General features: G+C 36.7%; 4 protein-coding genes across 8 annotated transcripts; 3 read left to right on the top strand and 1 right to left on the bottom strand.

The window, feature by feature from the left end:
* The first annotated feature begins 154 nt into the window (after positions 1-154).
* LOC117624369 (putative proline-rich receptor-like protein kinase PERK11) lies at positions 155-1169 on the top strand. Its single transcript, XM_034355566.1, has one exon. The coding sequence runs from the start codon at positions 223-225 to the stop codon at positions 1075-1077; it is 855 nt and encodes a 284-aa protein (XP_034211457.1). The 5' UTR covers positions 155-222; the 3' UTR covers positions 1078-1169.
* LOC117624358 (lysine-specific demethylase JMJ18-like) lies at positions 1126-9167 on the bottom strand. Of its 2 annotated transcripts, XM_034355555.1 has the most exons (13): positions 8675-8996; positions 8094-8175; positions 7484-7555; positions 7032-7109; positions 6431-6925; positions 6105-6329; positions 5803-5964; positions 4690-5058; positions 3429-4500; positions 3205-3308; positions 2679-2870; positions 1949-2358; positions 1126-1575 (listed from the first exon to the last, which is right to left on the bottom strand). In XM_034355555.1, exons 2-12 carry the CDS (start codon positions 8157-8159, stop codon positions 1990-1992), a joined length of 3204 nt encoding a protein of 1067 aa, XP_034211446.1. In that variant the 5' UTR covers positions 8160-8175; positions 8675-8996; the 3' UTR covers positions 1126-1575; positions 1949-1989. The 2 variants fall into 2 exon arrangements, with proteins under 2 accessions (XP_034211446.1, XP_034211447.1); XM_034355556.1 differs by lacking the exon at positions 1126-1575 and having other exon boundaries at positions 1639-2358; positions 8675-9167.
* A 2759-nt stretch (positions 9168-11926) lies between these two features.
* LOC117624372 (protein LSD1) lies at positions 11927-18521 on the top strand. Of its 4 annotated transcripts, none has more exons than XM_034355569.1 (8): positions 11927-12380; positions 12470-12542; positions 15404-15517; positions 16550-16660; positions 17455-17567; positions 17789-17869; positions 17981-18052; positions 18176-18521. In XM_034355569.1, the coding sequence occupies exons 3-8, from the start codon at positions 15406-15408 to the stop codon at positions 18215-18217; spliced, it is 531 nt and encodes a 176-aa protein (XP_034211460.1). In that variant the 5' UTR covers positions 11927-12380; positions 12470-12542; positions 15404-15405; the 3' UTR covers positions 18218-18521. The 4 variants fall into 4 exon arrangements, with proteins under 4 accessions (XP_034211460.1, XP_034211461.1, XP_034211463.1 ...); XM_034355570.1 differs by having other exon boundaries at positions 11989-12380; positions 12473-12542; XM_034355572.1 differs by having other exon boundaries at positions 11989-12380; positions 12466-12542.
* LOC117624365 (protein ROOT PRIMORDIUM DEFECTIVE 1) lies at positions 12573-14326 on the top strand. The gene has a single exon (XM_034355563.1). The coding sequence runs from the start codon at positions 12911-12913 to the stop codon at positions 14114-14116; it is 1206 nt and encodes a 401-aa protein (XP_034211454.1). The 5' UTR covers positions 12573-12910; the 3' UTR covers positions 14117-14326.
* Positions 18522-19993: the final 1472 nt, after the last annotated feature.

Here is a 19993-nt window from a genome sequence, read left to right as displayed (position 1 = left end):
AATCAATAAACATCCCCAAAATACCCTCGTCTTGATCATTTAATTACAAGCATTATCCTTCTGTCTTCCTCCAAAGGGATTTTGGCGCTAAAGTTCGTTACTTTCTTCACTATTCTAACAGTATAACAAACCCATCAAACCCAGAAAGATTCTCAAAGTGCAAAACACAATAAACGAAGAAAACATTCTACCAAGATCTCAAAGCTTCTCTCTTTTTCTCCCATGGCGTCCAGCCACCATTCTTCTCTGCTCTTCATCTTTCTCACCACTCTCTTCACAGCCATCATTGCAGCCTCTCCCTCACCACCATCACCCCCACAACCCCCACAACCCCCATCGCCATCACCATCATCATCACCACCGCCACCGCCGCCATCATCACCACCGCCACCTCCGCCGCCATCATCATCGCAACCTCCATCTCCGCCATCCCCAACCTCCACACCCCAACAACTCAACAACATAATCGACGCTCTAATCGGAGCCGGCGACTTCGGGAACTGGGTCAACATCATCACCGGCGTGAACCCACTGGTCCTTCCTCTGAGCGCGACCCTCTTCATCCCTCAAGACGACGCCTTGAACCGCATGCCGACCACCGACCCCTTCATGTTCCCTTACCACGTGGTCCCTCAGCGCCTCATCTTCTCCGAGCTCCAGCTCTTCGAGCCCAAGTCTCGCCTTCCCACTCTGCTCCCCGGCAAGTCCATTCTCATCACCAACGCCTCCCGCTCCAACTTCTCCCTCGACGGCGCTCCTCTCACCCAGCCCGACCTCTACATCAGCGCCACCGTGGCTGTCCACGGCGTCGGAGCCATTCTTGAGTACTCTGTTTACGGTGACGGGCTTAACCTTTTGCCCAAGCCCAATTCGCAGCAGGGGCAGCAGCAGCCTCTACCGCCGCCTCCGCCGACGCCATCTCCAGGGTTGTTTTCCCCCGCGGGAGAAATCGTGGGCGGCGGGTGGAGGTCTGATGCAGCGCCGCCGTGCCATTGTGTTGAGTTTCCGGTTGGTTGGTTCTTGGTTGCTTGTGCGGTTTTGGGGTTCAAGATTCAGAGGAACTACTCGGCTTGGTAGTTGAAGATCGTCTCTGCTAATTCTCATTATCGGATGGGGTTCTCAAACATTTGGCACATCATCTTGATGAGGATGATCTTGACTTCTTTATCAAGATTAATTGGGATTTAGGATTCTTTTGCGGCTACTACAGTTTGTTAATTGTGTGAGTTTTGTGTTGATGTTCATCAATTTCTTGTTCCAAAATTGTGCATTTTGCTGTAATTCTGATCTCACCATGCAATGGTGTTCTTATTGTATTCTTTGCTTATGAATGCAACTTAGCTATGTCCTCAATGATACATACATTGTTTTTGTTTCCTCCTTCAATTAAATCAAGTGCGATTTCATCCCTCTGTTTTCTTCAAAGAAGATTCGGAATGTAATTATGGATTTTTGTTTTTTTCAGATCAGTAAGGGTTTTTTTAATAGAAAGAAAATCAGAGGGTTATATGATGAGAAATGTAGTTCTTTTTTAATGCTTCTATTGGCAATCCTTTTCAATCACCCTTCTCGTTTCTGCAAAACAAAACATAGGAAGAAAAAAAGAGTTGCATGTTATCAGTTAATTCAAGCATTCAATTGAAAGATATGAAACAACACTTTTATTGTGTACACTTATTTTTCAATGATTAATGAAATAAGATCAGAAAAATTAGCTGATTAAGACCAGATCCTATCACCAATCAAAATTTCTGATGAACCGAAAGACTTTCTGTGACCGATTGAAGGCATTGGCCTCACCAAATCAAAACTCTAGATTCAGTCACGAGTAGCCACATTACAAAATTTTGTGCCCAACTCAAGACCCAGAATCCCTCTCTTTCCCTGTTATGGATTTTTTTAAGCAAAGAATAGGCCTAAAGAATGACTAAATAGGAAAAGAAGCTACCTTGAATGAGAAAGAATGAGGGGACCTATCATAACTTTTCCTTAACTATCTACATTTCTCTGGATCTCTTCAATCAATGATGTGAATGCCACTCTCCATTTTGAACTTTGTGACTCACTGCACAATACTCTCTGTAATGTCCTCAACTCTTCGGAATCTGCCTTCTTTAATAGTCTTCGCAACACTAACTGCATCTCTTCGGTTGGATGATCTCCTTCCACCAATGGATTATCCCGGTCCTGCCTTGTCAAAGTAATACCAAAAATTTTCGTATCTGTTTCTCCTAGACTTCTACTTGATTCAAACGAATGCTGCTTGATTTCACTAACATTGCCAAACGCCAATGGGACAATACGCCTGTAATTCCAGTACTCCACACATTGATGGTCGGGATCGAGGGCCTCAATAGCCTGGGAGGAATAAAATCCGAATTAGATACTGGATTGAATTTTTATTTTTGAGAATGGAGCACAAATTCTTTATTGTTCATCATCAATCACACACCAAAACAGAGAATATAGTTTTGTGCCAAGGCAATTAGCATGCCCAGTAAAAGCTCAGCATTTAGGTTTTTCCTATGCATATTTCTCACCGTCTATCTCATGATCATACAATACTTTTTAAGTTGTATAATTTATTTTCTTAGGCACACAAAAAAAATAGTGACATAAACAACATAGCTTTCTGCTTGCTACAGGGAGAGAAGAGAAAATAATATAAGTTACTGTACCTCAATAATGGGTTGGGAGAGAAATCCAAACATTTGAAGGCCATTAATGCTAGGCTGCAAAGGGGGCAGTCCACTTTCCCCTAGACTACTCCGTCTCTTTATTTCTTGGTTTAGTCTCTGCAGTACCATATCCCAGCACTTCTCGGCCGATACATTAGCAAAAGCCACACCAGGGCATTCTTCCAAAGTAACCTGAAATTCATGAAAGGAAACCACTGAAAAATGCACAAGCTAAATAAAATGAATAATTTTATAGAGCCTTTCTTTTGAAATATAATCGTATTTTATGCTCACTAGTTTAGTACAGTAATAAACTGTGGAATTCAATGCAATTGCAAAGAAGAAATGGCTAAACATGTTGTGCAATAGAGAATAGTTTTAAAAAGAAAAGATGGTTTTACTGGACCCAAATCGTATAGAAATGATATGAAAAATATTCGAAGAAATAATAATCAGCTGTAGCTCTGAAATTTAGATTCCCCCAATCTTTGATTTTATTATATTTTGGAGGTTGAGAGAGACAAACCTTAAATAGGGGCCCGAGAAGCCCAGCAGCGAGAACTTCTGAAATATAGCTACAAACTTTTGTTGGGTCAAGCACACTACAGAATTTAACTCGGCTTTTATACCCTGCAAAAGGTAAGGTAACCATTATGTAGAGAAAAAAAAGTTAAAAGGATTCCACACAAGAAAGGAAAGGAGAGGAAAAAATTTAGAATCCAAGAAACCATTGCACTACAGCCAGTATACCTTTTGGATATATGGCCTGCTTACTGCACCACAACTTTCCAGACACAACAGCTCCAAAATCTATAGGCTCAACCGAAGGACTCAACTTCTGTAATTGACAGCTTTGGTCAGTCAAGGATATGTTTACACCTGAGTCCTTGACAATTTCAGTTTTTGAAAAGTTTATTGATTGTTTGTTTGAAGAAGGATGGGGTAAGCAAAGTTCAACACCAAACAGCTTATTGCCATCACTCGCACAACTATTCCTGATGTTCCTTGAACAGGCAGGGTAGCCATTATCAACTTTCATCATGTCTGGGTCTCTGGCTACATCTGAACTACAAACTTTCTCTTGATTAGACACGGAAGTAGATGCATCCTCCTCAATTGTGACAGCCTTGTTATCAAAGTCATCAGATATGTGCATCGTCCTGCTTTCACGTTCATCAGACATATAATTAAGATTTAAATCAAAACAGCACTCATTCCCCATCTTTTCCTCATCATTCATGGCCAGAGTTTCATCGTCATTTTGCCTATCCATAGTGATGCGAGATGCACTTAAACTAAAAGCTCCATGCTGTGACCCTGACTGGACAACCGCAGAAGAAACTTGACTAGACGAACTGCAAGATGCATTTATGTTGACCTTCTCTTCCGAAACAGGACAACAAGATGAAGTTTCCCTTGGATTACAAGACTTGACTCTCTTATGAGACATGCTACTTTCTTGATCCAACTTAGTGGTACGCCAATCAGTACCGTCTATAGAAACTACTACAGGGTCCTTGGATGCCCATACTTTCATGGCTTCTACTCTCCCTTCCAATGCTTCAACCAGCATATTTAATTCACTGATAGTATGGCGTTGAAGGACATATTTATGACTGATGTCACATGAACAAAAATGCTTTGCATGTTTGAGACATGAAAATCGATCAGGAGAGCATTTGCAGCTGGCAGCAGATAAGTGTAAGTCATAGAAGCAAGAAAAACATTCTCTCTCGTTCAAATCAAAGTCTCTTTCCATCTTTTGCAACTTCAAACAAATTGGAAGACGATCTAGTCTTTCCTCCTCCATTTGCACTCGTGTCTGTGAACAGTCATTGTCATACAAAATATGGTTTAGTTTATCTACTCGTAAGGGCACAAGCATGCCAGAGTTCATGTAGCTATTTCTAGGCTAAGTGGTAGAAAGGGAGAGGTAAAAGAGATAGAGATAGACAGACAGATAGATATTATATATATATATATATATATTTAGATAGAGAGAGAGATTTACCTTAACTGCTCTGGTGAGGACACCACCTTTGCCACAAACATTTTGCCAGCTCAAATTTCTTGTAGTTTTCTTTCCAAGAACTGATAGCTCCCAAAGAGCCTGTACAGCTTCCTGTGCTGATCCCAGTAACAATTTGTCGTGTGAGATTGATGTCTTGCGACACTGCTCACTGTATAGCTCAACTGCATTTTGCCCATGTTCTAACCAATCGACAGGGGCCACGTTCACTGCCTCGGCGCAGTTAAAGCCACAATTAAATCCAGAATGGTATGCCCTCGGAAAGGTAAGAATAAACTCCCCAGAATGTTGGACAGCTCGATACACAGGTACACCTTCAGACTTTAAAACTGAAGGAGATAGCTGAGTGACCTGACCCATGAAAGCTGAAATCTTAGTGTCTGAGATACCCACAAAAAATTTAAAAGCAAAGTTGAAACAAAGGATGTCAGAAGCCCAGTGACGTGGGCAGACATGTGCAGGGAAGTGATCGAAACTGATAAATGATATCACCAGGATAAAGACAGAACAAAAATAGGGAAGGAATGAGATCAGATATATCAATCCATGATAACATAATTCAGAGTCTTATCAGACTAGGACAATAATTAAATTTAACATTAGGCTGCTTTACAAAAGCAACTCTACACTTAATGTCCACTACCTTAACAAAAATGATAGGCTGTAGTAACTAGACTTTTGTTATATGTGTGTGTGTGTGTGTGTGTGTGTGTGTGTGTGTGTGTCTAGTGGTGCCAGAAAACCATTGGTCAGTACCTAAATATTCACAGATAGGTTTGACTCTTGCACCTATATACCAATTAGTGTGCTACAACCTGTTGGCCAAACAAATATATTCGCAGATTTCCTTATGACACTTCTTCTACTGCTTAGAAAGGACTTCACATTACTTTATTCTAATGCCTTAGCTAATTTTAACAACCATTTATTACCAAAAGTTAAATTGAAAACCAGAGTGAAGCCAAAAAAATATAACAACGTAAAATATTTATTTCATCACTTGGTGTGTGATTAAAAAAAATAACAAAACAACAATCACAATAAATTATTGCATAGGTTGACAAAAAAGTTTGTGGATAGAACCTTTCTTCTTACCAGTTCATTGAGTAAATCAGGTTGTTCCTCGAATAAATCCGGCAAATGCTTTCTCATTGCACGTTCCAAAGATTGAGCATGACTTCCAGACACTCCATACCATACTTTTGGGTCACCCCAGTGCAGATAATTTAGGGAATAGAGGTGGTGGTCCTCAACATGCTGTTACAAACCACCAAAAAAAAAAAAGAGCAATTAAGCATAACAGTAAGCCCAAAGATAATGCTTTCTTTTTGTCTAATATGGAAGCAATGACAAAAATTGGAGGGTCGTGTTTTGACCATGGTGATAGCATGACATACCCAACAAAATGAAGAAAAGCACATCCCAACATAAAGCCATGGGACTAGAACTCCTGAGATGTCGCTTGCTTCAAAAGACAGTACAGAACCAGGAAGGCGTGGGAAATTATTTAGATTCCAACCAGACATTGCATACTGATCCGAATCACTTTCGGTTACCATAGACGATGCCTTAGGAAACCCACTTCCAAATACTCCTGTTTCCAAGTCAGCTCCATAGTAAACCTGAAATATGAAAGAAAAAGGCATCCACCATTTATAAAGATAAGAGTGCATTCCATAATCATAAAGTCAGTTAAAGGCACTGAAAAACCATAGTTACATACCTCAACCTCGTCTGTTGGTTGCTCAACTATTCGCCAGTATTCACCTTCAATATCTTCCACAGAGGGTTTCCATATTTTGCTTCTAGTTTCAACAGAATTTGAACCCTCCTTAGCATCCTTTGATCTGAAGTAACTCTCCTTGAAAGTATAGGCATATCTCTGAAACTCTTCAAATGTAAAGTCTGATCCTGAATGGAACCCAAACTTCTCATCAGTCTCGGACGCAACATTAGCTTCTGAACGTCTTTTGGTTCCCATTCTTGAGTGCCTTCTTCGTTTTCGCTTCCGACCTCTACTTTTCTTTTTCATGGCTTCTCTGTTTTGAAGCAAGTCAACTTGCTGAATACGTGTGGAAAATTTAGCATGCTCCCACATCTCTTTATCCTTAAGAGGACAGGGAGGGGTCCAGGAAGGTGGCGGGACAATCCGACATATACCATAAGATTCAGCCACTAGGCGTATCTTTGCTATGTAACCAAGTGTATCTTCAAACTCCTAATAGACGAGGGCAACACATGAAATTGAATAAATAAATACAAAGAGTCCATTATTGTTTATAAAAAAAAATCCTACTATCCACAATATAAAAATGAATGAATACCTCAATAGTTGGATAAAATACAGGTGCTTCATCAATGGCAGGCCTGCATGGTTCATCCGGATCCCATCTAGCTGATATCTGTAACACAAAGGACCATATGTTCCATTTAAGCACATGAATCCATTTCTTACAAAAGCAATTCAAATGAGTGAACAAAGAAAATTAATATCCTAATTTGATGTTGGTCATTCTTAACACTCAAAATGCAGAAAATCTAGGATTTGATGACACAAGTGTTTCTTCCAATTTTATTTTCCAAGCAGAGGGAAAAAATTTATTCATATATGCATATGGGTCCACGGTATGAAGTGGTGTATTCCTTTTTAATTTGATAAAACAAATTGGATGTACTTCATAAAGCTATGAAAAGACTACCCTAACTGACTTTTAGTGAGTTATGCATAGTCCATCAATTACCCAACATAACAACTAATAATAAAAACGTTCGGTACCTTTCGACTTCGAGGACTGCCTGAGCACTCATGTGCGTCATCACTTCTCTGGTTGCCCTTAAAAGAATGATCCTGCAATGCATTGTCCGTAAGAATAAAAATACTTGAAGGTTTAAATTTAAATTCCTCAAAAGACCAAGGCATTCAGTTAAGAAAAATAACATTGTAATATGAATGATCCTTTAAGAGTCAAAATATCTATTTAAAATCTTTTCTACTCTAAATTTCTCTACCTAGAGTAGCATTCTCTAAGTTTCAAACTGATGCAACTTCCCATCATGCAGAAACCAAAGGGGTGGAAGCAGGATATTACGCAGAAGGCAAGGTTATAACAGAAGGTTGATTGACAACGTTCTCAAAGCAATCGATGATGGACAAAAGTTGGAAGAAAAAGAAAAAACAGAGTATGTATAGCTAAACATATTCTTTTACAATAGATAAGGAACGGATAACACAGATCTGCAATTTCTTGCGAGTCAACAAAACATATGGTTCAGAAAATATGAACAAAAACTATAAAATCTTTTCTTTTTGGCCTGAAATTGATAGTCACCACCACAGATAGATGACATAATGGAACAAATACAACAGAAGGGATTAGAAATCCAACCTCTTTTGGCTGAGATTCTGCCGCTAATTTCAACTGTTCCATTGACTGAAATTGTTGTGAAAGCATGTCTAACCAACGATATCTGCAAAAGAAAACCCTTTTACTAACCTATCAAAATCAATACAAAGCCAATCACCACAGGCAAATTTCCCACTTCTGCATAACCAAACAAACTTAACCAAAGAATGCAAATTATGTATACCTAATTCACCAAAGCAGCAAAGGCATTCCCCAGAAACATTTTCTTTCTACTTTCTGATCAAACCAAACCCAATTGCATTTAACCAAAAACGAAAACCCAATTGCATGTATCTAACCAGGCCTAAATTCTTACAATTTTGGTAAATTATTTTCCACACGCTAAAAAATTCAACCCTATTCAGTTTTGTTTCCTATTAAAGCCAAAGAATTGACTTGGTAAACAGAAAAATATTTGGAAATTCAATCAAAGTTAAAAAGAATTGCATAGTCTAACAACAATGAGGATGAAAGCAGACAAAAACCCAAGACATAGTTTTGCAGGAATTAAATATTGAATATTAAAATATGGCAAAAAGTGGATTGAAAATTCAGAAGGGTACCTTAAGAACACGCCTAAGATTCCAGGTAAGGTGATGACTTGATGTGTAGGCAATAGGTGAACTTAAATATATGCAACCCTCTCCTCTCCTCTCCCCTCCTCTAAATACTAATATTCACAATAAAATGTTGGTATTTTAGATATTTATTTGGCCTCTTTATTATGGTTAATAATAGGAAGAAATATATATAATATAAGAGAACAAGGAAATGAGGTGGAAATTGGAATTAAGTTTTCCTGCTTGAACGAGGAAATTGGATCTAATGATACTAGGAAATGGAAAAGGAAAAGAACAAGGAAATTTCTTATTTTTCTTAATTTATGAAATAAATATTTAGAAGGAGAAGAAGAGAGAGAGGGTCAACCCGCTCAAACGCACGCAGTTTTAACGGAAAGCGGTGAGTCCAGCGCTCCATAGCTCAACCAACCGCACAATAACTTGTTTGTAAGTTATACAAGCTAAGTGGGCCCATCTCACAATTCTCTTCTCTTTTGCTTCTTTCTAAATTTTTTTATTTATAATTTTTAAGTATGTCTTTGAAAAAAATAATAATAATTAGTCTCTTGACACACGCTTTAGGCATGATTAGGACTTTTTTGTTATTTCATATCTTGTTTACGTTTCATATGGTCTCTCATATAAAATCTTTTAACATTTGTAATTTTTATTTATGGAAATACAATTGTACGCAATATTTGCGACATAAGTCTCTCTGTCGTTGATAAAAATAAGAGACCCAAGTTCTTTTTTTTTGTAAATTTTTTAGAATGAAAGATTGGATTTATGAAAGTTTTGGCATTCTTATATAAGTGAGGGTTAAGATGTATGAATTTTATGATAGAATCAGGATGCTCTTTTTGTACATTTGTGTCAGTTTTTTTTTTTCTTTTTTTCTTTTTAGGTCAAAGATCAGGATGCTTTGTGTTCAATACAAAAACACCAATTCACATATTTGGGTCCAAAAATGGTGGCCCAAATTCTCTCCAATGCACATTTTTGGGTTTTGAGTCTAAATTCCATTGGAAATGGTTGGGTCGAAACTTAAATTTGGGTTTTGCACACTCTCTCATCTTTTTCTTCTAGGCCCACAATTTGAGTTTTGACTTGAAAACAAACTCGAATCAGAGACCGACTGTTTAGGTCAGTTGAGATGTTTTGCAATACACACAGATTCTAGTAAAATCCGCTAATTAGCAAAATTTCTATGTAATGCAAAAAAAACTCTGTGAGAAAACTTTTACATACTGGGAGCAATCGATGTATCATTTTTATGCTTCTTTCACATCATGAATATAAAAGGTAAACAATTGCAAAAATTTAGATATGTCTAATTCAGAAATTGTTGATTTACATAGTTACAAAATAAGCTCACCTTCTCTTTTTTTCTTTTCTTTTTAAACACAAACTCTCTTTCATTCAATAAAATGCAAAAATATCACATTCTAAAGACGAAATGTTTTTCACGTATTTTAATGTATCAAAATCAACACATTATATAAGTTATAGAGTCTTTTACAAGATTAAAAATAACTTAGTATCCTGACTAAATCGAAAACACACCTCTCTCACTTGATATTTGTATTCACAAGCCTATGACCAAACTAGTTATACTAAATGAATACTAAATGCAGCTTAAGCTCATTGATTCCAATTTTTACCATGAACCATCCTTAAATATGAATTGATCAATGACAACATAAAATAAAACTAACATAAGTAATATATAACTCGTGAAATCAACAAGCTATAAGAATTATAATTGTCACTAGTATGGTATAGGCTAGTTTCAGTGAATAAAAATTGTGCCATGTGACACATTCTCAACAAATCAGCTACATTCATCTCCTATTTGATCTTATTCAAACTTTGTACAGTGGTTTTCACACTACAATTGGTGGGTAGCCCTCTCCATTGGAAGTTAATTAGGCACATACTGTAATGGTAGCTTACATTGCAGTCACAGAGAAAAATTTCCAATATTTTTAATTTCCTCCAATATCTTGTGTTTTTGTGTGTCTGTGTTTATGTCTATATAATTCACTATCATATATAATTAGAGACCGACAAATTCATGTTAATTTTATTTTAACGATCATGCAAAACTACAAGTTTTGATTTTTAGTTATTAATTTATTTCAATCATATTGGAAGGTATGAATCAAACAACATTTACCTAAATAATGAATCAGATATCTTGTGACTAAAAACGCATGACCACACTGCAATCTGTCACATTTTCTTTGCTTGTAATTCTTTAATTCAATATAACTAAATTTCTGTAACAGAAAAAGAAAAAAGAAAAAACTAAATTTCTATTATTCTATTTATTACATAAAATGAGTTGAGTGAAATGTCCATTCGGCTCTGATTGAGTTTTATGGAAATGTTGAATTATGGCCCAATTGTTCGTTGATTTGGACTACACGAGAACTCTTAGCCATTGAAGAAGCCAACCCAACGAGGCCCAATTGTGTCAACTACAATCATACTCGCTATTTTTTAGTTAAAATTTAGTTAAAAATGTATAAAAGCTATTTTAAGAGCTCTATAAAATTTTAACTCCAATCATACTCTTTAGTTTAGGAAGTCATAAATGCTATAACTCTTTTTTAATTGGTCCACCTCTATTTAAAACATAATATAAAAATAGTTAGTATTAATTAAAGATTTAAAATACTTATAAAATAAAGCAGCATTAATTTATAAAGAGTCACTAAGAGTCCTTTTTCTCTTCTCAGATTTAGGCGCTCCTAAAAGTCTCCCTATTTTAAGAGGTGGATACGGAGAATAGTTGGATTTGTATTTTCCCTTTTTTTTTCTAAAATTTGTCTAAAGATATGGTTTAAGGAGCCTATTAAAGTTTTTCCCCTTTTTAGTTGGAGTTGTTTATTAGGGTCAACCAAATAAACCCAACATGTTTGTGAAAATGATGAGGGTTAGGTGTATGGTACGGAGGGAAATGACATTTTTACCGTTGCATAAAGTCAAATCCATGTGTTGTGTGAAGAAATTAACCAAAATTTACAAATGGCTGCCCTGGGATTGAAACAGTTTGTAAATTATAGAGAATAAATTCAATGTAATTAAAGCTACTTAATAAAAGAAATTGGCTTTTTTAAAAAATTTCAATTCTAATAGTGCATGTGACAAATTTCCCGTCTTGTAGTTTACGTATTTGTATTAAAAACTTTATCTATCCATTAGATTAGGCTATGTCCCATGATCCCATCCCCTTGCACATTTAATTTTGTTAAATAAATAAAATCGCCAAGCACACGTACGAATATTTATGGGACAAAATAAAACAAATAAAAAAATCGCCGGATGGTTTTATTTTAGCCATAGTAGGCTCTGGTGTATGAGTTTTCGGATCCTATTTCACACTCTAGAGGATTAACAAGAGAGAAACGAGCTGTCGAGTTTACAAATTAAAAAAATAAGGTTGTCCGTTGAAAATTATTTCGATATCTCCCATATTCCCAACCCATTACAACACAATCTCAAACCAAGAAAGGAATTTCAACAACGACGACCAAAACCTTTTTCCTTCGACGCTTCCTTATCATTTTCCTCAAGAACCAGACAACCCCGTTTCTTGCTCTGAGACCCAATTCCTCGTTTTCGATCTGATTCCAAAAAACCCCCCAAAAGTTGTGATTTTTGGTCCTTTGCACGGCCTTCGCTTTTGTTCTTAGGGCGCCTTCAGGTATTAATTTCTATGAATTTTATTTCCTGTTCGCTGCATAATCTATATGTCGTTGACTTGGTCTGATTGAAGCTCTTGGTTGGAGACAGCAGTCCGATTGCGTCGTATACAGCTCCAGTTGCGCGAGGGGTCGTGAAGTTTGAATTTTTGGAACAAAATCAGGTATCGTAGGAAAATAATTTAACCTCTTTCATGAAAAAGATTGTTAATTTGAATTTGGTTTGTTAATGTAATTGTTGCTGCCTGATTGCTTGTAATGGTTAGTAGGGCTTTGCTGCATATTTTGCGTGTTTTCAATGTATCATTATGGTTGTAGTTCCTCAATGTTTTGTATTGGGACTCGGTATTAGGTTTTGAGGTTTTACCTGCCAGAACTTATTCAGGTTTTGATCTTCTTATATAGAACGGCCTTGTTCATCGATGCTTGCGTTTGTTTGGCTGAAGACTTGACATGTTTCTGCTTCAGTTAATGCCTATATTCTAGGAGGCTGATTGTGTCAGAAACATAGAAAATATCTGTTTGAGTTTAGATGGGAACCCAATTTATCAGATGGATAATGAAACAGCCCCATCAACATTTCTTGGCTGTCCGGTTGAAAACAACCTCATCTCAGTATGTAGCATCAAGAGCCAGAGATCCCACGTTTGAGAAACTAATGGATAAATACAAGAACCTTCTCAAAGTCATTGCTGTCCAAGATCTCATCCTAGCAAACCCCATCAAGCCTGCAGTATCCCTTGATTTTGTCTCCAGGCTCTCTCAAAAGCTCCATCTCAACCATGGTGCAGTCGCCTTCCTCCGCAAATACCCTCACATTTTCCACATTTACCATGATCCCATGAAGTCTCAGACCTTCTGCAGATTAACTGATGCTGCTATTCAAATTTCTAAAGAAGAAGCAGAGGTCATCAATGCCTCGTTGCCGCTTGTTGTTGATCGATTGGTTCGACTTCTATCAATGTCTCGTTCCAGGATGTTGCCACTCCGTGCCATTTTGAAAGTTGGCAGGGAACTTGGGCTTCCTGATGATTTTGAGGATTCTGTAATATCCAGAAACTCCCATCTTTTTCAACTCTGTGATGCTCATGAGCCCAATACTCACAACTTGAAACTGTTTGATGTAATTCCTGAAAAGTTTACTGCAGCGGTTGAGAACTGGAGGGTAGAGGAATTTTGCAAGGAGGGTTGCAATGTTGATAGGGCTGAAATTCAGTTTAGTTTTAAACATGGGTATCCTCCAGGGATGAGGTTAAGAAAGAATTTTAGGGCCAAGGTTAAGGAATGGCAGAGGTTGCCATATGTGGGACCATATGATGAGTTGTCTGAGAAGAAGAGGTCATCTAAGGCAGGAATGATGGCTGTGGAGAAACGGGCAGTTGCAACTGTTCATGAATTCTTGAATTTGACAGTAGAGAAGACAGTTGAAGTGGAAAAAATCAGCCATTTCAGGAAATGGTTTGGCTTTGATTTGAATATAAGGGATTTGTTCTTGGATCACCCTGGGATGTTTTATTTGTCGACCAAGGGAAAGAGACACACCGTTTTTCTGAGAGAAGCTTATGAGAGGGGGTGTTTGATTCACCCAAATCCGGTTTATCATGCAAGGAGAAAGCTTCTGGATCTTGTAGTTTTGGGACGTCATGTCTTGTTAACTGATGAGCTGAGGTCCATTGCTAGTAACAAGAAGGCTGAGTCACTGGGACAGTACGATGGAGAATCCTGTATCTCTGATTAATTAGTACATTTTTCCCTTCCTGTGAACCTGATAAAGTTTAAGACTTTACTTGTCAGAACTTATTCAGTTTTGATCTTCTTATAGTGTGACCGTTAATGTCGATGATTCACTTTTATTTGGCTGAAGAGATGATGTGATTCATTGTATTAGTGTGTGGCCTTGAAGAAATTTTGCATTTATTTGGACATGATTCTTGGTGTTTCTCTTTTATGCTTCCTGTTTACCTGTTTTCACCTTTAATTAAATTTTACCTTAACTTACGGAATTTGTTTTTCAAAAAAATATGATGCACTTACCCTTTAAACCTATAAATCAATGCTTGTCAGAGGCAGTGAGTGTCTTAGCTTATTTCTAAAGATGGGATGATCTGCACCTATCACCTATTGGTGTTGGCTTTGTACTTTTAAATTTTAATGTATATAGTCTTCTTTAATTTCATAATGAAGCACAATATATGACGTGCTGCAAGAAATACAATCTTGTGTTTTAAATCAGGAAATTCTGGAAGCAGTATATTGTAGTCTAGAAACACAAAGTATTTTCTCCTTGATATATCTACCCACCTCTGGTTAGGCTTGTTTGACTTAATAGCTTTTTCTCTTTATACCTATATCTTGTTCCCATGATACAATGGCTTACTTCAGTCCCAAGGCCTGACTTTTTAAAGTAATTGTTTTGCATCGAGGAAGTGGGCCTTATTCTGTGTATAGGGGTTCATACCCTTTCCACCAACAGAAGTGTTAGCATATCTATGAGTGTTGATATTGTGAATGTTAGGTTGTGCGAAGACATGAGAATATCAAGTTTGGTTGGATTGTGGGAAGACTTCAAGGAGCCAGAGTTTCATGAAGAAAGTTAGTTTGGGCTCGTAGTAGTATTGATTTGTGTTCACAAAATAAGGTCTAGTGTTTCATAAAGAAAGTTAGTTTGGTCTTGTGAGTTTCATGAAGACAGTTTAGTCTTGTTGCTGTGATTTTCTTTATTAATACGTATTTTCTTTTTTGGAAGTAAAGAATACGTCTTTTGGATATGCTTAGAAATTTTTGCCATAAGCTTTAATACTTCTTTTGCTTTTGTTATTTAGTCCATTTGGGAATAAATATTTTCAAGTATTCAGGTTCTTTTTTTCCAAAGTTTATTTCAGTTCTTCAGAATTTCTAATGGACTGCAATCTGTCACTGTCTAGCATATTGGCCATTTAAGTTGTGGAGTGCTATAGTTTTCTCTATTGATGTCTGATTCTGTTGGTAAAGCCTCATTTTTTATGTGTGTTTCTAAACGTTGCAGGTATGCAGAGCCAGCTTGTGTGTAGTGGGTGTAGGAGCATTCTTCTATATCCTAGAGGAGCTACAAATGTTTGCTGTGCATTATGCAATATAATTACCCCAGTCCCTCCTCCTGGTAATATCTCTTTTCCTTATCCTTTTTCTTAGTGGGTACTGGTTATGTGAATACTTTCTTGTTCATGTTCATTATTCATGAAATTTGTTACATTAAAACGAATTGGCTTGTGAATGGTGTCAATCACATGGTTTTTGTATCCAAGGTAAACCAAATGGAGAATAAACATTATCATTTTGTTTTTGTTTTGTTTTGTTTTTTTTTTCCATAGTAACTTTGATCAGTGAGGTTGTTAAAGTGTTGATGCATGGCCAAACCAGATGCAGCCTGAAGATAGAAATTATGTGGAATAATGTAGAAGTTGAAGAGAAAGTTATCAGGATTCTTAATTAGAAGATGAAGGGTTGAAATAAGAATTAAACGGGTGAAGGAGAGAAGACTTTAAGATAGGAATCAGTCTCATCAATTCGCCCTCAGGCAGCAGGTCCTCAGTTGTGGAGTATCCTGAGGGCAATCTTGTTGAGTTGTTGTTATCATTTGAAGTGCTTTGTTTCAATGGTCATTCTGTGTGGTGGGTACCTAACATGTGGGCAATTTTTTTACTGGAATTGTCAGAGGGCTAGTAAACTTATGCATTGAAGTAATAGTTCTTTGCTTATAAAGTGAATATAAAAACACTATATAAACATAAAAGCTCAAGATCAACTTTAATCTGGATTAGGAGTTGCATTTGTCCTGGTAGTGGCCTAACTGGTACGTGCCACTTTTCATGCATTGTGCATCCAGCGTTGTGGCTAATTTTTGCCTTCAGCATTTGTCAAGATTTGATGTTCTATGTACTTTAAACAGTGTAAATTCTACAATGGTTGATGTGTGGATAACTGCTATGAATGGGGAACCGTCATATCAGAGTGGATGTTGTAAACAATACAAATTAATTGTGAGAGCACCCTCCATTGGCTGTCAGTATACATGTCAGGGCTAAGATAATTGTGCTTTGTGTTATCACCATTGGACATTTATTTAACCTAAGAAGTATTTATTTGGAAAGTCATAAGGTTTGGTTAAAAAATTTGTGCAATGACCTTGCAGGTACAGAAATGGCTCAACTTATTTGTGGGGGTTGTAGGACGTTGTTAATGCATACACGTGGGGCAACAAGTGTGAGGTGCTCCTGCTGTCATACTGTGAATCTTGCTCCAGGTACTATATTAGCTCTCTTGCATATAATATGAAGTTTCAATTGTTAAGTCAGGGCATTGTGAACCCCCCTCCCCCTCAAGTCACAAAATGAAAAAGGGAAAGAAAAAAAAAAGGTAAATTGTTAACTCTTGTAATCTGCAACATAGTAGAAGGTGATCATGCAGCCTTAATGTTTTCCTTAGTAAACAATCTTAGGGTAGTGACCGGCATTCACATGATAGATAATGCAGAGGAGTTCAGCATTGTGTCTGTGCATGCCCATGCATGTGTGATTGTGGATCCGTTTCTGCAATGTTGTATACTTCTGTTTGGAAGGTTCTGGATTATATCTAGCTCACTTTTAGAAACTTTACAGTTTAACATAATGGATAGAGAAAAATTTAAAGATTGTAAATTTGAAGAAAGGATGTCCCACCTACCTTCTGAGTACATACTAGTCATTTGTGAAGAATAATTGGTTTCATATAAACTTTTTTATTAAATGAAAGATCATGAGGGAGAATTCCCTTTCTACAGCATTGCTGTTAATTTTGCATTCATGTTTGGTTTAGAAGCACACTTGGCAGCAACTTTTTCTGTCAACAACAGAGCTTGAGATTTCTGTTGTTTTGTAAACCAATTACTGAACTTGTCTTTGGTTTTATTCAGTAAGATCTTAGAAAGTTGATAGTAATTAGAATATTTTATGATTGCAAATGTAGAGCTTTAAGTTTCTTCTATGTTGGATTACTGTTTTACTTCATCAACCTGTTATTGATTTCTCCTCTCCTGTGGGTTTTATTATTGTGAAAAAGCATCCAGTCAGGTTGCCCACGTCAACTGTGGAAACTGCCGGACAACACTTATGTATCCATATGGAGCTCCTTCAGTCAAATGTGCAGTCTGTCACTATGTAACTAATGTTGGTGTAAGTATAGATGAGTTTTTTGAACCTTTGGCATATCACTGTCACTCAATGATTTATGTCAATATAACACATGGGTGCAATATAACTGATGTTAACAGACATTGCCTCTGTGTGTGTGTGTGTGTGTGTGTGTGTGTGTGTGTGTGTGTGTGTGTGTCTATCTCTCTCTCTTGATCTCTCTCTCGATCTTTATCTCTCTCTGGTTTTTGAACATTTTACAGATGACCAATATGAGGGTTCCAATTCCAGTGCACAGACCTAATGGGACAGCCAATTCAGGAATGGCGCCCTCTACTTCCACAGTAAGTTCTTAAAAGCATACCATTTATATTTCCCAGATGAGACCACGTTTGTGGTAGTGACATTTGATGCTTAGTGAATCTGTTGAATATCTCTCTTGTTATTTTCTCCAGGCAATGCCCCATTCTCAGAGCCAGACCGTTGTGGTTGAGAACCCTATGTCTGTTGATGAAAGTGGCAAATTGGTAAGTTTGTTCAATTATACATCCTTTCACATGCCTTTGTTTTCCCTGTAAATTCCCTTCTTTCTTTTTTTCTCTTATTGACCAACCAAACATCTGCTGATGATAAAACTCTTAACCTCACAGGTGAGCAATGTCGTCGTTGGTGTCACAACTGGGAAAAAATAATACAGGGGATTCTGTCCTTATTACACATTACTTGGAAGATAGACATCAAAATTGGTGTATATTTTATTGGAGTTGTTCATAAACACCTGTGCGAGAAATGATTTCACATATGAGGCGTCAGATAAATGTATCATGTACTATTAAAGAGACTTGAATTGGAGAGCACATTCCTATATCATTCTTGTAATTGCTGTATCACCCGCGTGTTCAAGTTGAGTGACTGCACATAAAGTATATATGATTTCAAACTACAAATCCAATTGTCAAACATTTATTTTGTATTTAAACAATTTATTTTGTTTAATTGTTGTTATTTATAGTGCGAGGACCATCTCTTCTATTCGATTTTAAACCTAGTCGATTGATCGGCAGTAAATCGAGTTCCCGTGGTGGTATGGTTGCTCATGAGCTGACCTATATATATATATATATATTTTCAAACTACAAAACTACTCAACTTGGAGCTTTGATGAACGTTTTGATCTTGCTGATTAAAGTATTAATTATCAAGTAACAGTAACAATTTATAAACTAAAAGGATAATAACAATAATAAGGGTGGTGTTAAAAGAATTATAAAATTAATTGAGTGTACCTATGATTTTAAGTACATCTTAATGTTTAAATTAAAAAGTTAAATTAAATAAGTACACTCTATTTTACTACCAAAAATATCGTTGGTATATCTTAATACACTCACACAATACCAAATTCATTCAAGAACTTGGTTTATAACAATTTTGATAGATAAAGAGTGTGCAGGCTGTAGTATTCAGAATGGCTTCAAGTTCATGATCATGCATGAAACAGAAGAGAAATGAATTTAGATGCGTAACTGCTGCCAATGGGCATGATTTGATGTGCTAGATATCACATATAGACAGGTATTGCAAACTTCTCGGCATTTATGTGGTCTGGAGAACATGATTCGTCCATTGGTGGTTGCCTTGATGCATTACACTGTAGTTGTCTTGAAGGTGTTGTCAATCTAACAGCTGCCGATTTAGTTGATGTATGTCCTCATTAATTGAGGAGTACCAAAAGCCATGAGCTTAAGGTTAATATTAACGTCCCATCTATTGTCCTCAAGATGAATTTAACTTTATTTTGTTCTTACGCTGTGAATCGCTAATTGATTCGAGGAATTGATTTGATTAGAGTTAAATATAGCGAGTATGGTGTACTTATTAAAATTACATTTGTTTCACAATTTAATATATATTTTTGGTCATTTTATATAAAATTAATAAATTAATAATTCAATAAATAATTTAGTAATATAGTGTACTCAATTAATTTTAGAGTTTAACAACATCCTAACAATAATAATTGAAGGAAATAGGAGCTCAAAGTGAATATTGTCAAAATTGGCGATGTCTTGCGCAGGAACAAGATTAAACTAAGGTTGGTAAATTTGTTGGCCCAATGGATCTGCAGTTTAGCATTATCTCATAAGCAGAGGGGCCTTTGCTTCTTATTGTAGTTTAGACCATAAGCATCTTCCTCAGACAATCACATATATTACCAAAAGGCATTTAGGGTTAAAAGGTTTTCCAAACTGAGGGCAAAAAAAAAAAAAAAAAAATTTCCAAACCACCTACACCAACATACCAAAAGTTAGTGGATAGTTAGACAACTCAAAGAAACTAGATATATGCTTCACTTGGCTTCTTAGACTTAACAACTGATTTTGTTGGTCTATCCACCTTCCTCTAAATACTATAAGAAGCCCCTCTATCTAGCAGCAACAAAATATTCACTTCTCTCTGCCACTCAT

The sequence above is a fragment of the Prunus dulcis genome, chromosome 4 (genome assembly GCF_902201215.1).
Source record: "Prunus dulcis chromosome 4, ALMONDv2, whole genome shotgun sequence".
NCBI classification, from domain to species: Eukaryota; Viridiplantae; Streptophyta; class Magnoliopsida; order Rosales; family Rosaceae; genus Prunus; species Prunus dulcis.
The sequence above is the reverse complement of the archived record's forward strand: the minus strand, read 5'-3'. Positions and strand labels throughout refer to the sequence as shown.